Raw genomic sequence first — 20,101 nt, forward strand, 5'->3', positions numbered from 1 at the left:
ATTTCAAATGGAAAGAGTATGTAACTATACTCTTTCCTCCCGGGTAGGAGTGGGTTGGAGAGAATGGAATCCCCCCATCAAACACACATGCGGGCACCACGCACTCCATCACTCGCATCCCAACCACCAGCTCCCTCCAAGTGTTTCTGTACTTCTGTACAGCAACTGAGAGCCGATGCAGAAGACTGAGAGGAGACTGGGATCGGCTCCCCAAGTTGCTCAAGAGGAGTCAGAGAAATCCCGCACTACTCCTCAGTCCCCAAGACTGTGGAAAGGGCTGGGGCGGAGCCTGCAGTGGGGGCTGTCCAGCGATAAGAGACCGCAAGGCGGACCCCGGTGGGGGGCTGGGAGGCTGCTGTCACTTTATGAGTCCGCGGCGCAGAGTGAGAGTATCCGGCTGCCAGACCACGGGCTGGGTGCGGGGCCCCCGCCTCTCGCTCGCCACGCGGACCCGCGTCTCTACCCGCAGCCTTGGTGGTGGCGGCGGCAGAGCCTCGCCCACTCCGATCCCCACCCTCTCCATCCTTAGCTGTTAAAGAACCGCAGCGCCTGGCACATTCCGGGAGGACCCCCGGCTCAGAAAAGGAAAGGGAGCAGGCGCAAGGGGACTGGAACGGCAGCATGCGCCAGCCGGGAGCAGCCTCGGCGCCCACGGTCTGAGGCGGCAGCCTCAGTTCGCCATTGTGAGCCGACGCCGGGGGAGCTCGCACGCGCCACAGTCCCCCCGGGGTCCCCTTCGGCACCGTGATGGGGCATCTGCCCACGAGACCGCGCGGCGGCCGCAGCCTCCTGTCTCTGCTGTGGCTCTTTGTGCTGCTCAAGGTAGGGGAGCATGCCCCCGGCCCCCGACTTGTGCCCGGGCAGTCCTGTCCGCGCTCGGAAGCCCCCGCTCTGCGGCGGGGGAGAGGCGCGCCCCGGGGTGCGATGATGGCCCCGCCGCGGGCAGCGCCAGCTGTGCAGCCTGGACGCAAGCTTTGTTGTTCTTCCGTGTGCCTGCTCTCGGCGGGTTTGAGGGCTGGGAGGGGGGAAGAACCGGGAAGTTTGCTCTCTCCAGCTTTCACCCTTTGTGCTCTTTTACCACCGCTGGTATCCACATCAAACGTGGGCTTGTTAATTAGTGTTTCGCCGGGCAAAATGAGGTCACTTCTCCTTATGGTCACTACCGCACTCAACCTTACCGCTCTCTCCCCAATGGTATGTGCGGTGCTTTGTCTTAATTTACTTTCTCCTGGAATTCTACACCTGGGGCTGAGCTGCCTGTCCTCAAAAAGACTGCCGGGGTGGGTCGTGAGCATGGTTTTCTTTGAATAAGGAGTCTCAGTTTGAGCCTGGAGAGGACTCTTCTCCACCGAGTCTTCATCTTCAACCTGATAATTCCCTTTACAAATTCTTTACACCCCCCCCCTTATTTACAAAAGCTGGCACCTCTCAATTTAAAAGACAGAAAAATCTGTAAAATTCACTTTTTTGAGTTTTCTTTGGATTGTGCTGCTTTAGGCTGTTATTTTGAGAAAAGTGAAAGGGAGGGCGGCTGCTTTTTTTTTTTTTTTTTTTAATTCCTAGTTTGACAGCTATACTGCACATAAAATCTTTAAAACAAATTCCAGCTAGATGTTTGCATGGAAAGTAGTGTAAAGTTGTGAGGTAGTTGTCTACCACTTGTGTCCTCAGTGTGTCTACTTTAGTTTTGTCACGGTCCTTCCTTTCCTTTCCTGGCAAAGTAGTGTGTCCACAGGTGACCCGGAGCTGTCCTTTCAGCACCACCGTGATACTTACCTTAGAGATGGAGGAAACACTAATGGATGCAAATGTTTCCTTACCAAAGAGTCACTTTTTGCTTACATGCACCATTAATTATGAATGCTTGACAAGGAGATAGTGGAACAGGACCAGTGGATTGAAAACAGCCATCAATCTGAAATATTCTATGCTTTTATTTATCTTAATGAAAAACAGGGAAAATAGTTTCAAGGAGAATGAGCAACAGAGTGAATAAATAAAATTCTCAATTACATTTAATATGTTTTTACATTTTTCTTAAGTGGGTAATAATAATTTTATTTAAAATCTGGTAAACAACAGCCTGGTCATGTGTTTTCACTATAGGAGGTTGTTCTTTTAGCACATACCACTAATTATATTAGATTTACTTAAGTTTCCTGTTAATTTTTCTATTTGATAAATTCTGTTATCATGATTACATCTATGCAACACTTGTGATGAATCCACAGTGGTAAATTGGATCATCACACATTTTTCTAAGTAACAACTAAGACTTACATGTATGACATCCGATCCAAACCTAACCTTTGACACAACTGCAGGATTTTATCTGAATTCTTCATAAGGAGGGGGAATTTCAGAAATGCTCAAATAATGGATTTGAGAGTGGGGGTAGAGTGCTGCAATTAAAATGTAAAAACTGTAACAAAACTTCTAATGAAAACTTGATATAGATGTGATAAAATGCAGTCAATGTTGGTATAATGGTATTCTCAGTGACTGTAAGAGAGTTTCACCATGTGCCTCACAACAGGTGTATTTTTGTACGATTGCAAATTGGTGTCAATTGTGGTTAACTGCATCACATAATAAATACATTGACAAGGCTTGACATTTAAATAAACATTGTAATGGGGCAACTAATTTTGTAGAACAAGTCATTACCCTTCATTTTATGTAAGTGCAGTGTTTGTGTGACCAGGACATAAAATGTATCAGATGAAAAAAATACATATGTATATATACTGAATATCTACCATGTGATAGTCTGTCTTCCAGATATTTAACATATGCTATTTCATTAATCTTATTTTGTTACAGTTGACAAGTAATATCCAAAGTGTTAAACTGGGCACAAAGGATAATGCATTTACATTTGGGAATAGTATATTACATGATAAATTTGGTACATCATATAATCTCTTCATAATTTGGAAATGTATTTGCATGTACATTGGCATTTCCTGAATAAGTGTCGGTAAAGTAGACCTGAAAACGATTCCATTATTAAATAGCACATTGTTGATTGAATCTCAGTGATAAGATCTATGTGCTGAGTCAGAAACAAACCATTTATCCAACCTCCCGAAAAGCTCTGTGGCTCTCATTATGTCAACAAATCTTTCACTACTCCATATGAAATACCTTCTATATAAGAATGAAAATTCCTAATAGCCATAAAGTTAGAGAAACCAAAAGAGCCTTGATTTATAGTTTTATCTCTTCCTTTACTCAGGAGTTAGCAGCTAGGTATAAGTGATGGGAAAGTCTGAAAATTTGAATCTGTGTGATTCGTTATAAGCAGTTTCATTGAGATAGCCTAAATGTGCCTGGCCATGGAAGTCTTTATGCCTCATTCCTTATCCATTACTAAGTGACAGAAACATTTAATCAAGCATCTCAGATTGTCTAAATCATCCACTGTATGTTATGAGGCTGATATCTGCATATGTACAATATTCACTATGAAATTTTAAAATTTCATCTCAACATTGATGGTACATATAAAAATAGAAAATATAAGTGGAACTCTATTAACAGGTATACTGGGAGCCTACCAATCTGAAAATCTTCTACCCACATATGAATGTAAATGGAGTATTTATCTGATGAGTCTCCCTCTTGTGCATCTTCCCAGCATTCCCAGTGAGAACAATGTAATTTCTTTCACCTATCCTATCTTTACTAAACCTCTTCCTGAAAATTGCTTCCCGTATCAGTTCATTTGGTATCAGTATTTTGTCAACTAAGAAGCAAATTGTAGAATATGACATCATAGGAATTTTAATTCTTCCTTCCCTGAAATGGTTCTCATTAGTAGTCAAGTGGAATGTTTCCCTAAACTCATAGTCTTGGCGTGAATCCTTCTTTCTTTCCATCACCTCCTCTCTATATTTTCTTCTCAGTCTGCTCTTACCTGATATGTAATCAGAGAACATTAAATTTGAAAGAGGCCCTAATTATAATTATCTGAAAAGAGGTTTAGGTTTAATTTCATAAAGCATGAGTGTTATGATGTAGGCCTTATTACTTCTATTCAAGAGAAATATCCACTCACCAAGGTCTGTTTGCCTTTCTCCACTTCACTATCTCTCCCTCTCTCCTCTCTCACCCCTCTTTCACATGTGCGCACACACACACACACACACACACACACACACAGAAGTTTCACTTCCACCTGGGAGTGTCATTCACATTCTATATTCTACAATATTGGCCAATGAACCATAATCTTTTCATCTTTCTGGAGCAGCCTAACCCACCCTCCTCACAATGAAGTTTGCATTATTAACTCCTCTGTCAACTGACTCCTTTGATAAATGTTGTTTCCAACCTTTTATTTTTATCATATCTTATTTTGTTGTTGTTGTTGTTGTTGCTAACCTTTTAGAGAAACCCTTCCACATAGGATATCCCCAGTAAGCTGAAGAGTGTTCACTGGCCTGGACTTCTACTGGGGATTGAGAAATAATCCTCTTTTACTGCGTATTTGCCCTTGTATTTTGTTGTGTGAAAGATTATTGTTATAGTAAAGAATAAAAAATTCACACCTTACCTCTTCCACATTTTGGTCCATAAGAAAATACACATCTATATGGATAAGTAATTTAAAATGACATAAGAGTTGTACTTTGTTTTTAAATGTAGCACTATTTCTAACATCTGAATAACTAGCTTAAAGGCATTTAAACTTATAAGCACATTGACGTCTGAACTTTATCAATATAATCCCACCTGGAGTCTTGCGAGTTTGCAAAATCCATTGAGGTTAGATACAGTTGGTGCGCTCACTTAGACCACTGTGATAGGTAGCAGTGTGGCACACTAAAGGGCTAAGAGGAATGACTACAGATATTTATTTCTCATTTTCTTCCTAATTTAATACTTTCAGGTGCAGAGTTCCAGTGCTGTTACATTTCCACAAGTATAGCCCTCCTGCAATGATGAGCTTTACGAGAAAGCACCTATATGCTCATTTTATTACTCCCAATACATTTATTTCTGAAATAAAGGAAAGTATATTGTAATTTTTTGGTCTTCCACTGTGCTTAGGATCTGGAATTAGGCAAAGAATAGAAGCTTCATAAACAATTAAAATTTGCAACATTATATAGTTTCTGCCTCAGAAGTGTTAAATACCATAATACTGACTTGTGAACACACCTTAAAGGAAAACATGAGAAAATTATCATTATGTGAATTAAATTATTATAATTTCAATGCAATAATTACACTAAAAAATAATAAAATATTACCAGTTCTCTATATTAAGAACTTATTAAAAATTATAAATCAAAATACCAATGTGTTATTTTTTCCATAAATATAGCACTCTTGGTTGCTCATTTATGCACCAGTGTTATCTCAGCTGCTATGTGCTATCATCAGTGAAAAAGCAGAGTTGAAATAATAGGGGAAATAGCTTTCATTACCTCTATATGTGACCTGTAGCTTCAGCCAACGCCCAGCAATGCAGGTCATGTTCTTGCTTCCTCTTCCATATCATCATTGTTCTGTGACCACTACCAACTACAACTGACAAAGATTTCTGCATGCTTCCAACAGAAATCTCCCTAATTTTTGCCCTAACTTTGCCCTTGAGAGATGAAGCCTTTTCTACATCCTCGTCTTGGTTCTGTCTATGGTAGTGTTTAATCCAGGAGTACAACTCAAAGCCTTAAAGAACTCTTCTATGATGGCCTCAAAGGCACATTGGTATCAGCTCTTTCTGCTTAAATAAATATGTGAGAGACTTCTTTGTGCACTGTGCCCTTAATCTGAGGAGCCAAAACAAAGTTAATATGGCACAGGTAGAATGAGCAAGAGGGGGAATGGTGTGGGATGAAGCGAAAGGCCGAATATAGAGCCTCTCATCCTCTTTTCCCCTGGTGTTATTGGCTCCAACAGGTTCCATATTGTTTCTACCAGTTATTCAGAACAATATGTAAATAACCTTATTAAGCACCTCTCATGTAATCTACAATCACTAATTACTCCTAAGTAGTAAGTTTTTCCTTTTACAAGCTTGTCCTAGATCTCCAGAGTACTGATCCTTAGTTGTTGGCTTTTTTTTTTTTCCATCTCCACATGGCACTTTCAATTTATTTCTCTAAGTATGACCATATCTTAACCTTGTGTCAGAAAATCATTCTCAACTCTTTCATTTAGAATCTCATTCTCCAGTAAAAGATGTCTGCTTTCCTACACATTCCAGTTACCTAAAAGGCCAACTCCATTTATTTCTGAAAATATTAAAACCACCGAACTAACAGAATGTTTGAAACAAGGTTGTAGTGGTTTCTTGATAAGAAAGGTTTGTCCTTTTCTTTTTGCCAGGAAATTGAGATGAAAGAAGGGAAAATGATAAAAGCTTGGGAAAATGCTTCAGAAACCAGAATTAGAACTAGGACTCTGGTTTGAGAATTGAATTACAAATTATAAATATGCATAATAATTCTGTAAGAAAATGAATATAGGAAAAACTGCAGTCCAATTCCATTCAGTTAATCAAACATTGATTGAATATTTATTATGTGCCAGGAATTGTACCAGATGTAGGTATAGGAATGGATAACCTTCAGTTGAATCTTCACAAATGACATAGTGGAAATAGACATAGAAAAGGTCATTAAAATGTAATATGAAGTGACGGTTTGTGTTTGTTTGTTTAATAGAGGAAACCATGGTAAAACGCTAGAGGAAACTATATCTCATGGGTTGAGAGATGATTTCTTAAAAGATAACCTGAGCTTAGCCTGAGTTAGGTTAAGAAATATGGACACAAAGAGAAAAAGAAAACTGCATAAGCAAAGGCCCGATGTTGTAAAAAGCGGGGCCGTGTTTGGGAAAATACAAGTGTGTACAAAAGGAAAGGGAATGGTAGATGCCAGATCAGAAAGACTCCTATATGCTGTACCAAAAAGTAGGATCTTTATTTTCTAGGTGAAGAAGATCATTGAAGGGTTAGCCAAGGCTTAGCAGGGTAAGATTTGCATTTCAAAGAGAGCTTTGGGCTGTAAGTAAAATGTTATCCTGGAGGAGGAGTAGACCTGGAGGCAGGTCAACTGCTAGGATGATATCATAGATATCATTATGGTCCAATTAAGAGATAACAAATGTTGACCCTAGGGTGTTGGGAAAAGACACTAAAAGAAGATAGTCAATGTTAAAAATAGCAAAACTGACAAGATTGGCTTGGGACTGGGGAGAAGATAATATTCATGCTAATTTCTAGGTAACTGACACCTTTGTTTGAAATGTTGCAGTTTTTTTTTTTTCAGTGTTCCAAGATTCATTGTTTATGCACCACACTCAGTGCTCCATGCAATACATGGCCTCCTTAATACCCACCACTAGGCTCATCCATGTCCCCACCTGAAATGTTGCAATTTTAATGGTGTGTCTTAGACAGTGTCCATTTTCCTCCAGCTCAGCTACCCCCTTTGCCCTCATGCTTGGTACTATTATTCCTGCTCCACACTTTATTAACAGTCCCTTGATTAAACTATCTAGGATTTCCCCTGAGTATCCTATTGCGACCTTTACTAATAAAGGACATGATGAATTTAGCAGAAAACATCTTGAGTTTGAAGTCTCAAAAGCCACACAAGTACTTTTTCAATATAAGTCTGATGTCCAGGGGTGATGGTAGACTGGGAGATGTGAATGGGGATGTCCCAGCAGAGAGCAAGGTGGAGAAGGGCAGTGGGCCACAATGGGCCTTGAGGAGCATTAACACTTAGTAAGGAACCTAAGAAGATAAAGAAGAAACAGCCAGAGAGGGACAAGAGGAAAGCAGAATCAAGGAAATCCCAGGTCTAGGAAATTCCGAGTTGGAAGGATCGGCCAACAGCGTCAAATGCAAGAGGAAGATCCTATAAGCTTGTAAGGGCCTATTTAGCCAGAGTGGCCCCACCTCGGTGGAACAGCCATTTTGTTGTTCATGCAGTAAAACTTGAATTTACCCTGCCCCACCCAGGGGAACTTACTTAAAAGCAAGTCTGGGAAACCAGTCCCAGGTAATAAAGCCCCAATACAAGGGTGGGTCAGGTCAGGTGAAAATAACAGCCCAAATGCAGGGATGAGTCTGGTCAGATGGAGACATCCAATCAGTAGAGCGCGCATACTGTCTCCCTAGCTACCAAGTGTGGTACCGAGTGTGGGCCCCACCGTTTGGGCGCCAATTCTGACCAAGGTGATAGGCTAGTTCCAATATGTACTATAGGGTAAATTGTAATTCAGTTGTCCACCCATGTGTGACCTAGCATGACTGTGCAGCTTTCTCTGTGTTACAATCTCATTCGCCACCTGTGTGTGGCGAGGCCCAACCACATGGCCTTTGCTCTATAGAAGTTAGTCTGTGAGGCAGGGAGGGGTCGACCTCTCTGTAAGGGGTGGCCCCTACCGGTCTGTTTGATGGTCGGTTTGATTCTTGAGCTTGGCGTAAAATAAAGCTTGGCTTGACCTTCGCTTTCTATCAGTCTTGCTCCTTTGACCATGGACCCATTATTGGGGGACCCAACATTGGGGACTCAACAAGCTAATATCTGGAAAACATCTTTGGATGGGAAAATCAGAAGGCTGTTGGTCTCTGTGGAGCTTGGGAGATGCTGAGGAGTAGAGGACCGGCCACTGATTTGTCAAGCGCATAAGCGTTAGATCAGAGAGACCAGATTTCAGTCTTACCAACAAGCAGGATGTGGAGAAAGTTGTTTTCCCTTGCATGGGGGCCCCTTCTGCAATCTGTTGTATTTACCTCAGAGGATAATTGAAAGGACTCTATACAGTGCCTAGAATACAGTAAGCATTCAGTAAGTGTTATGTAGAAAAAGAAAGAAAGAAAGAAAGAAAGAAAGAAAGAAAGAAAGAAAGAAAGAAAGAAAGAAAGAGGATGGTGAAAATAGCTAAAGCAAAGGCAGAGAGGTAGAACAATAAAAATGTGTCTAGAGCAGCATCTTCCAAAATGTGTTCCGTGGGACATGAGAGTCTCTCAGTGCCAACAGATGTTATTCTGTGATAGCATGAATTTGGGAAATAATCTAACTTTATTTAAAGTACTCTTAATTTATTGATTATTAATTTTTTTTGTATCAGAACTTCTCAGAACCCCTATTATGTTAATCTGCTTTGTGTTTTCCAGAAGGGAGAGCTAGCATGTAGCATTTCCCAAGTTTGACTGTAGAAATCATTTTCTAATGAATTTCCTTCATGCAGAAGAATTTGCATGAAGGAAAACAATGATTCCCAACTTTTTTTTATCAGGGCTAATATTTAGGAAACTCTCTTAGAAGAAAAAAAAAAGTACATATTCTTCTTATTTTATGGATTATGCTAACTCTAGTGTTGGTAACTTTATGTACAAAAAGATTCTTTGGCTTTGGCTATTAAAAATGGAAAATTCATTTTAACCTTATTCTTCAGTGTAATTATCTTAAATTACAACTTGAGAGAACAATATGTTTCGTTCAGTATTATTTGTCTTTAGTATTACTGCCAGTTGGGTATAAATGGTGAAATCACTATCAGCTGAAAGGCGGCTGTTCCACTTTTAGACATCCGTTTCGTTGTTTGATTGGTTTGGCTTTGAGATGATCTATTTCTGGTTGTAGCTTTCACACATTACTACCATCTCTGTTTCACGTTAGTAGAGCACTATGTTGTGACTGCTCCTGCTTTCTTGCTTGTTCTGAATAATTACTTGCCAACAGACCTGACAGGTGATAAAGATAAAATGTGAGAAGCTTGTCATCGCTCTGTCCTGTCCTCAGCTGTCCATCATACCACGTTAAGTGGTTTCTAGCAGTCCACATTTTCTGCCTGTTACACTGTATTCTTTTTTGTGGCTTCAATAGCCATTTGGGTGGAAGGCAACTCTCATTCTTACCAGTAGGATCTCATGAAGAACCATGATAAGTGTTTGAGAGTGCTCATGTAAGAAAAATGCATGGTCCATAATAAGCATTTTATAAATGCAGATTTTTATTTTATTCCAATTTCCGTTCAAAAGATATTTCCTCAACATGGCTTTCATGAACAACCAATCTAGGACCTCCCCATCAGGGGTACCTGGGTGGCTCAGTTGGTTAAGCATCAGTCTCTTGATCTCAGCTCAGATCTTGATCTCAGGGTCATAAGTTCAAGCCCTGTGTTGGGCTCCATGCTTGATATGGAGCGTACTTTAAAAAAAAAAAAAAGTCTCCTGAAAATTTTACCACTTTTACCCAGGTTTATTTTCTTCAGAGAATGTATCACTTACCACGTGATGTCATACCAGATCTTTATTATGACTTACTCCTCCATTGGAAGGCTTGTAGCTTTCATAACCTAGCAAGAATTTGATCAAAAACTTTGTTCATGCTGTACCCTCAGCTGCTAGAAGAGATCCTGGACCACAGTAGATGTGCAATAAATACTTGTTGAATAAATGGATGAATGTCGAATGAGTAAATGGGTGAGGAAGGTCAAGAGGAAGTTATGGGACAGACTCAAGAGGAAGAGCAGTGTGCAAGCTTGCCAGGGCAGAAGGCAGCTGTTGGACAGCAAGATGAAGTCAGAGAGAGGGTCTGTCAAGCAGTAGTGCTGAGTGGGCTTTGGGAGGGAGGGGAATCAGAATGAAAAATGGTCTGGAAACATTGCTTTGTTGATCTTGTGGAGGAAACAAAGGCTTTGTAGTAAGTGAAAATGAACTCTTTTGGACACCCAAATAAGGTTCCTCAGGTATTTTTTTTCTGGGATTTTATTAGGTCAGAATAAACCACCAAGGACAAAGGATGTGTATGGCTAAGCAAAACATGGGTTCCCTGGTGTAATGAATTCTCATCTGTAGTAAAGTAAAAACTTGAATTTTTTGGACCACTTATTTCTATCTTATTCAGTCTGTGTATAATTTACTTTAACTTCTAAAACAAAGTAGCTTCTGAGTTCTTAAAATATGAAAGTATGTTCTCTTTTGGCTTTACAAATGGAAAACATCAAACTGAAGAGAATTTTACAAACAATGTTTTTCCTCATTTTCCTCTTGCCATGCATGAATAAATATTTCATTATCTGGGGAACCTAGGTGGCTCAGTTGGTTAAGCATCTGACTTAGACTCAGATCATAATCTCAGTATGCTGAGGCTGAGCCCACTGCCCTGTCTTCACACTCACTTGGGAGTCTGCTTCTCCCTGTCCTTCTGCCCCTACCCCCACTCATGCTCCCACTCTCTCTCTTCCTCAAATAAATAATAAGTAAGTAAATAAAATCCTTAATAAACATAAATAAATAAATATTTCATTATCCAAATATGGACAGTTAAATGGATTGATTAAATTAGTGTTGCATTCATTAAAAAAATTATATATATATATATACCAAAGCCTGAACTGTCATGTTTTCAAATGACAAAAACACAAAAATATGATTAAAACAAATGCTCTTAGTTACGTAAATCAGTATTTCATTAGAGAACTAAAAGCTATTACATCAGTTTGTAATATACCAATCTATATCTATAGTCTATTACTATGCTGGTAAAGTGTGGAAGTTTGGGTTAGTTGTAATTTTTTTCTATTAATTCAATTTTGGATTTGTTTGTCAATTAATTAATATTCTTTATAACTGAAAATAGGAGAGAATTGTGATCACACATTGATATACTCTCACACATGGCTATTAATTACAATTCTGTGATTAATAAATTATTTTCCTTAAATGTAATACTCTGCTTTTTTTGAAATATCAAACCAAGGTTTCTGGAAATCTTCAAGAGCACATTTATAGGGGTCTCTTTCTGTCTCTGAGTGGCTGCATCAGAATTAGACTAATTAGACTACATCATCCTCTCCCTCAGATCAACCAGACATTTTTTTTTACGATTTTATTTATTTATTTGACAGAGAGAGATCACAAGCAGGCAGAGAGACAGGCAGAGAGAGAGGAGGAAGCAGGCTCCCCGCTGAGCAGAGAGATGCGAAACTCGATCCCAGGACCCTGAGATCATGACCTGAGCTGAAGGCAGAGGCTTTAACCCACTGAGCCACCCAGGCGCCCCCAGAAATTTCTTATTTACATCAAGTTGGTGGCCTGTAAAATAGACATCCTAGGAATACTGCGGTGGCATTTCTATTTACTTTGACATTGTGTTGAAAACTAAAGTGTAGCCATAAAAGGGGAGTGTTCTTGTCAAATACTGCAAAGTAAAAGCATCATATTTACAATAAGTGCCAATACCATTACCATAAGAAATGCCTTATTACTTGGATGTACTTAAAATTCCTAGATTTTATCTAGGAAGAGAAATTGGCTTCTTAAGTTTCTGAATAAGTTGGTTAATACGGTGAATAATAAAAAGCCAAGGGAATTGGATATTGTCTGGAATGTATTATTAAACAGTGAGTCATGTGATCCTCCCTTGAAGGATTATAGAAAAATCCTTTATATACATATGAAATGTATCAGTACAATAGGGTTATTTACATATAGATACAGTGATGGGATGTGGCTAGGTTCATTTTTTTCATCATCCCTGAGAAATTCCTCTACAGTCTTCCCTAGCTAATTCATACTTTTTAATTAGTCTCTCGGAAATGACTAAAGGCTTCACTCAAAGTGGTTAGATACTTGGGATTTGTAATATGGAAATTCTGGTGTTGTCAAAACTGTGTTAAAATGATTGCAAGGGCTTAGAATGAAGTATTATGGACTTAATCCTAAAAACAGCTTATCAGTTGCTTCTTTTTAATTAGCTGAAACTGTTAAATCTGCTAAAAATCAGCCATTCTTCAGAGGTGCTCCACATTGCTTCCTTGGATTCATTTTTTTTTTTTTTTTGCATTTTTGCAACTAACAAAAGACAGCTGTATCTTCGAGTCCTTTTTCATCTGATTGATGAACCATCTTCTTATTTATTTATTTTTTTGAAGGCTAATTGGGAACCTAATGAGACTCCTTCTATTGAAATTCTTGTTTCTGTGCCGAGGCCTTCAATTAGCCTTTTACTCCATGCCTTCTGGAGGCTCTAAAGAAGGGAGTTCTTAATTCGGAATCTCTAAGTCAGTCTGAATCAGGTGTGCATCACCATACACAAGAATTTTATAATAATGGATTAAGAATTCGAAAACGAATACGTGTTCACTGAGGAAACTGTGTCAAATACAGCATGCAGAAAAAGAGAAAAGCAGTCATTCCTACACACTCTATTCCAAAATAACCACCATCTGGGGCTATAGCATTCCAAATTTTCTCTAATGTCTGTGTATCTGAGTTTGTAAAAAGAAAAAAGTATCAAACTATCCTACTATTTTTAGCATACTCTTTTTACTTAAATGTACTATGATAATTTTTTTTTTCAAGCATTTTCAGTCCTCTGCAATTTAAGACCTTGGGCTGTAGGCCTTTGGGTCAATTGTACTCAACTCCCAATTGTATTTGCAACAGTTAAGGATGTGGATGATTATACATATCGATTATGACCACAAGGTATTGAGGATCATCACTTATATGTATGTCTCTCGATAGTATGACTACTTTAGAATTAATCCCATAGAGGGGTGCCTGGGTGGTGCAGTCCATTAAGGGTCTTGACTCTCGGTTTCAGCTCAGGTCATGATCTCGGGGTCTTGAGATCAGTCCTGCCATGGGGCTCCAGGCTCAGCGCAGAGTCGGCTTGAGAGTATCTCTTGCCCTCTTCTCTGCCCCTCCCCACCACTCTCTCTCTCTCTCAAATAAATAAATAAATCTTATAAAGAATTAATCATGTAGAAAAATGTCAGATGCTGTATTTGTTATCCATTTCTTCATAGCTAAATACTATGCATAAAAAATTTAAGAATACAGGCTTTCTAGTTAAAAAGATGTAGAATTTCTGATATTTTCGCAGAAGACACACATTACAGTGGTTGTCCAGATCACCAATCCTTCTGTGGCCAGGTCTGCCATCTTCCCCACCACCTGCCCTCCTCAAAGGAAACCTCATTCTGATTCGAGTGTTCTGAAAGGTGATACCATCATCCTACTTGGCCCCTTTACAGAGTGAGCAGTTAAGGGGGTGAACACCTGACTCCAGGCCCATCTGGGGATTGTGCCTCACTGATCATCACCTTTGAGACTGGCATTCATCTAAGCCAAACCTATCAGAAGCTATCCCTGCAAGTATTTTCAAACTGGCAAAGGTGGGGAAGAGTCCTCTCCTCTTGGTTGTGGAGTTATGACAGGAGCTAAGACATACAGAGCGAAGACAGGAGCTTGGAAACTGTCCCCAATCATAAAACCGACTTACAAAAAGACCCTCCCTTTTTTTTTAACAGTGTAGTTTCTTCTTAAGTTTTTATTTAAATTACAATTAATGGGGGCCCCTGGGTGACTCAGTGGGTTGAAGCCTCTGCCTTTGGCTCAAGTCATGATTCCAGGGTCCTGGGATCAAGCCCCACTTTGGGCTCTCTCTCTGTTCAGCAGGGAGCCTGCTTCCTCCTCTCTCTCTGCCTGCCTCCCTGCATACTTGTGATCTCTGTCTGTCAAATAAATACATAAAAATTAAAAAAAAATCTTTTAAATTGCAATTAGCATACACTGCACGGTCAGTTTTCAGGTGCATAGTATAGTGATTGAGCACTTCCATACATCATCCCGTGCTCATCACAAGTGCCTTTCTTAATCCCCTTCACCTGTCTCACCCCACCCCTCTGGCAACCATCAGTTTGTTCTCTAAAATTATCTGATTCTTGCTCTGTCTCTCTCTCTCTCTCATTTTTTCCCCTTTGCTTGTTTCTTTTCTTCTTTTTAAAATTTTTTTTGAGATTTTATTTGTTTATTTGGGAGCGAGAGAGCATGAAAGGAGGAGAGAGGCAGAGGGAGAGGGAGAAGCAGACTCCCCGATGAGCAAGGATCCCAGGACCTGGAGATCATGACCTGAGCCAAAGGCAGATGCTTAACCATCTGAGCCACCCAGGCGCCCCTGTTTATTTCATTTCTTGAATTCCACATATAAGTGATATTTTTTGACTGAAAAGGAGAGAGGAATAGTAGAGACTTCAGCAAGACTATCTTTCTTTCTTTTTTTTTTTAATTTTTTTAAAATTATTTATCTACTTATTTGACAGAAATCACAAATAGGCAGAAAGACAAGCAGAGAGAGAGGAGAAAGCAGGCTTCCTGCTAAGCAGAGAGCCTGATGAGGGGCTCAATCCCAGGACCCTGGGATCACGACCTGGGCTGGAGTCAGAGGCCCTAACCCACTGTGCCACCCAGATGCCCCAAGACTATCTTTCTTTGGGAAACCTGGGTGGCGTAGTCAGTTAAGCATCTGCCTTCTGTTCATGTCATGATACCAGGCCAGGGTTGTGGGATTGAGACCAGCATCAGGATCCTTGCTCAGCAAGGCGTCTACTTCTCCCTTTGCCTGATGCTTCCCCTGCTAATGCTCTCTCCTTCTCTCTGTCAGACAAGTAAATAAATAAAAAACATCTTAAAAAAAAAAGACTATCTGTCTTTGCAAGACTACCTCATCTCTGAGACTCTAATCACTCCACACATACTCAGAAAGATTACAAAACAGCAGTCTACTACAGCGCAATACCATCATAGCCAAGCAGGCATAATGGCAATGCTTGGAATCTTTAAGTAATCTAAAACAGAGTGATTATACAATTTATATTACACCAGGATAGCAGATATAAGTCTGTTCTGAGAAAATCAGGACAGGTGGTTACTCCTTCCTGAACATACTAACAAAAATGTCTGATGCGGAATGTACTCACCCCGCCTCATCCGTCTCACCCGTCTCTGAAAAACCAATGGTCCACCTGACCATGTTGAATTAGCCGTATACAAGGACTAGAATCATCTTCATCAAAACCTACTGTGTGTGCAGGAATGTTTATAGCAGCTTTGTTTGTACTGGCCTAACACTGAAAATGACCACAATGGCTTTCAGTAAGTGCATGGTTAAATGAATGGTGATGTATCGAGACCGGGCAATACTCTTTAGCAACTACCGACACACACATTTCTTGAATGAACCTCAAGAAAATGATGCTGGGGGCACCTGGGTGGCTCAGTGGGTTAAAGCCTCTGCTTTCGGCTCGGGTCATGATCCCAGGGTCCTGGGATCGAGCCCCACATCGGGCTCTCTGCTCAGCGGAGAGCCTGCTTCCCTCTCTCTCTGCCTGCCTCTCTGCCTACTTGTGATCTCTGTCTGTCAAATAAATAAATAAAATCTTAAAAAAAAATTATGCTGAGTGAAAAAAGCCAATCTCTAAAGGTTGCACACCATAAGATTTCACTTATAGGATATCCTTGAAATAACAAAATTATAGAGATGAGAACACCCTCACAGTTGCCAAAGGTCAAAGATCAGGTGACAAGGGAGGAGCCTTGTGACAGTAGATGAGCTGTTTCTCTTGATCCTAATGGTAGTTACATAAAGTTTTCCCTATGATAAAGGTGTATAGGTCCATACAGATTCATCCACAAATTAGCACATAATAACTGGTGGAATCTGAATAAATTCTATGGGTTGTACCAATGTCAATTTCATAGTTTGGATATTTTATTCTTTGGGTATACAAGATGTCCACATTGGAGGAGGAAGGGTACATGAGAACTTCCTGTACATTTTTTTTTGCCACATTCTATAAATCTATAATTTTCTCAAAGAAAAAGTTTAAAAACGTTATTAAGTCCTTCTTTCCTTCCTTCTCTCCTTCCCTCCTTTCTCTTTCCCTCCCCCCCTTTTTTTGTTCCTTCTTTCCTTTCTTCTTTTGTGCCTGGCACTCTGTTAAATACGTTAACTGACTAGTTGACAGATAGAACCTCTTTCTTATGAGGACTGTCTCAGAAAGACAATAGCTGTATTTGTAGGGAATGTAAAGATATCTAAGCGAATATAAAAAAATATCAGGAAAATACACAAGGACCTCAGTAAAGCACCATTAGCCACAGGCTGAAATGCATTATGAGGAAGGTTGGGTATTGAACAACAATATTTTTTGGTAAGATTTTATTTATTTATTTGACAGACAGAGATCACAAGTAGGCAGAGAGGCAGGCAGAAAGAGAGAGAGGAGGAAGCAAGCTCCCCGCTGAGCAGAGAGCCTGACGTGGGGCTTGATCCCAAGACCCTGGAATCATGACCTGAGCTGAAGGCAGAGGCTTTAACCCACTGAGCCACTTAGGCGCCCCTTGAACTACATTCTTACAAGATTTATCTACTGAGTTATGGAAAGGACCACAAGTTATTGGTCCTTTATAATTCCCATAACATCAATGTGAGAGACTACATTTTAATGATTCTTCACAAAATAGTTAAAGACGGAGTGATAGAAATTACATTGTGAGGAGGACAAAAGACTGTATTGATTAAGTTATAGCATTCTTCCTTTCTTTTAGCAGTTATTAAGTAACATATCTGGAAATAAGATAAATAAATTAAGATGAAATAGAAAGTGTAAAACAAGCTTAGGAGGTTTGAGTAAAACAGGGAAAGTGAATGGAGGATATATGAAGGTGAATAGGTTTTTCACCATTTCAGCTAGTCAATCGTCAAGCGTATATTAAACATCTAAGAGAGGTGCTGTGCTCATCATTTTTAAGAGTCTAAGACACTATTATGCCCCCCAAATCCGTAATATAAGGGGAAATAATATAAACATGTAGCAAGTTAAAAGGCAGTATGTGACTTACTACTCTAAGAGACTCCTGAAGTTATAATACATTTCTTTGCAAATGAATGTGACAGAGGACTGTAAGTAGCAAAGTGTCCTTGCCTTCAGATAAGGGACAAAGCACATAGGCTTGAAGGAGCAATATGTTCATGAAGGAAGATGGAGTTTAATCTGAATCTGGTTCAATACTGCCCAATACATAGACAAGATTAAGGAAAGCATCCCAGGTTGGAGAAACAGAGGAACAAAAGTAGGAATGTGAGAAAATGTGGGCTCTGTTTAGGAGGCTTGAGTAAAACAGGGTAGATGGGGATTCAGGTCCTAAGGAGGCTGAGTGTTTGGAAGCTAGGTGGGAAAGGGGGTTCTGCCCAGCAGTGAGCTTCTTATTCACAACCTTCTGTACAATAGTGTTACAAAGGCAAATATTAAAATGAGCTTTAGCTCAGCAGTGGTGTGCAGGAAAAAAATTATCATACCTCATTTTAGCTTTAATTGCTTTTATAATTCTGAATTTGCTGGTAAATGCAAATGCTTAATTCTAAATACGTGCGCTCTGTCTTAATTAGATAAAATAATCCTCTGTTGGTTGGGTAGTTCAGTAAATTAGTCCCTAGACTTAAACTCCCCTGGATCATGTTGTTTATGCATTAATCTGTATGCACTCTTAGAGATAAATGGAAAATAAGTGGATTTTTTCAGAGGCAAGTTGTAACTGTCAGCATACTTTTGTCAACCTTAAAAATAAAATAGCCAGTTAGTTTACCCAAAAAAACAAGTTTATTCAGGAATAGCAGAGGAATTGCAATTTGGGATATGCAAACTCTACCAAACTACAGGCAAGTTCAGAGAACAGAGAAGTATTCTTTTATAGAGGAAAAAAGAAATTTGGGAAAGGCTATTTGTCTACAGGAGGTGAGTGAGAGTTTGGGGTTGTGGCAACTTCTCATTGGCTGAATTGTGGTGGTTCTCACTGGCTGGGTTGTTGCTGGGCCAGGAGAAAATCTGCCCTCCTCCTGCTGGGGTAGTGAAGTAAGCTTCTTCTTATCAAGTTATGTAAAGTAAGCTGCAAGGAGTGGTACATGCATCAGAGCTCCCCCTTCAGGATCTCCCTTTTATTTTTTTATTTTTTATTTTTTAGATTTTATTTATTTATTTATTTGAGAAAGAGCGAGCAAGAAAGAGAGAGGGCGCGCATGAGCAGGAGGCAGGGGCAAAGGGAAAGGAAGAAGGAGATGCAAGGGAGGGAGTCCAATGTGGGGCTCGATCCCAGGACTGTGGGATCATGACCTGAGCCGCCACTTACCCACCTGAGCCACCCAGGCACCCCAAGACCTCCATTTTGAATGAGATTTTCTTTTACTTAGTTTCATACTTTCAAATTTATATCCTCTGCATGTGACTAAAAATTGCCATGTTTATTATAAAAATTATAATTAACATACATATTCTGTCATACTTGTAGAATTTCTCCTACAGTTTTAAAGTTACAAGTAAAAATTACATTCTGCCAGACAAAACCGAATAGAGAATCTAAATCTCTCTGTTATATATATAAACATCCTTCCAACACAGCAATCAAGGTCCTACCCATAGTGCCACATTTATTTATAAGGTATATACAAAAGGAAGCAACCAGTACAAGTATCTCTGGCAGAAATGAGAGATACATTCTTGTAAAACTCATTGGCTTACTAGAAAGGATGGCAGTCGCTTATTGAGGGGCTGCTGGTTATTGGGGACTGCCTCAGGGACTTTCTGTACATGATCTCACTCCATCGTTCTATAATCCTGTAATCATCATCACCATTTTAATAATGAGTCAGCTGAGTTTCAGGGAGGTATTGAAGGCATCAGGAGTGAAACCATAGAACTTGCACACTCCATCATAGCCATTCATGCAAAAGCTTGGACGTGGCTTCCGTTTTCTCATTCACTAACTTCTATTTTCTGTCTCTTCCTCTTAAGAGAGAAATACCCTGCTTCACAGGAGAACTGAATAAGTTTTTAAGTCATTGGTGAGGACCGCTATTTGGAAAGAAGTGGGATATGGGTTACTGCTGGGGACAGTTGGTTCCTGCTCACCCAAAAATCTTTCTTGCGGTTCTCCTTGCTATCGATCAGTCTGTCAGTCCCATGTTCCACCTTCAATGTAATGAATCGGGGACTTCTTCCCTTGGCTAGATAATTGCACAGAGCTGAATATAACCCAGGAGTTGATGAGAAATCCCATACTTTAATTTTTGTATAGAGCATTTAGAATCAATGATATAAGGACCCAGGAAGATTGATGCCCTGGCTTTGGAAGCCTACCCAAGCTTCTGTGGCTTGCTGTCTTTGTGTAACGTTTACACCTTAGACAGGCCTTTCCCTCCATGAAAGATACCACCTGGACAAAAACAATTTTAACACTAACGTCTTCCTTTTGATTGCATTAGATTTGCAAATTAAACAGATTAAT

General features: G+C 39.9%; 1 protein-coding gene across 3 annotated transcripts in view; it reads left to right on the forward strand.

The window, feature by feature from the left end:
• The first annotated feature begins 352 nt into the window (after nucleotides 1-352).
• The window catches only part of PTPRO (protein tyrosine phosphatase receptor type O), a 247,364-nt gene continuing 227,615 nt past the window's right edge, over nucleotides 353-20,101 (forward strand). For 2 of the 3 annotated variants that reach the window (XM_082742368.1, XM_082742369.1), the window contains exon 1: nucleotides 353-822. In XM_082742368.1, the coding sequence (XP_082598494.1) occupies nucleotides 748-822 (75 nt within the window). In that variant the 5' untranslated portion in view covers nucleotides 353-747. The remainder of the gene's footprint in view (nucleotides 823-20,101) is intronic. The other variant, XM_082742370.1, reaches the window with a different exon arrangement.

Source organism: Mustela nivalis, assembly GCF_964662115.1.
Source record: "Mustela nivalis genome assembly, chromosome: 7".
Taxonomy (NCBI): Eukaryota; Metazoa; Chordata; class Mammalia; order Carnivora; family Mustelidae; genus Mustela; species Mustela nivalis.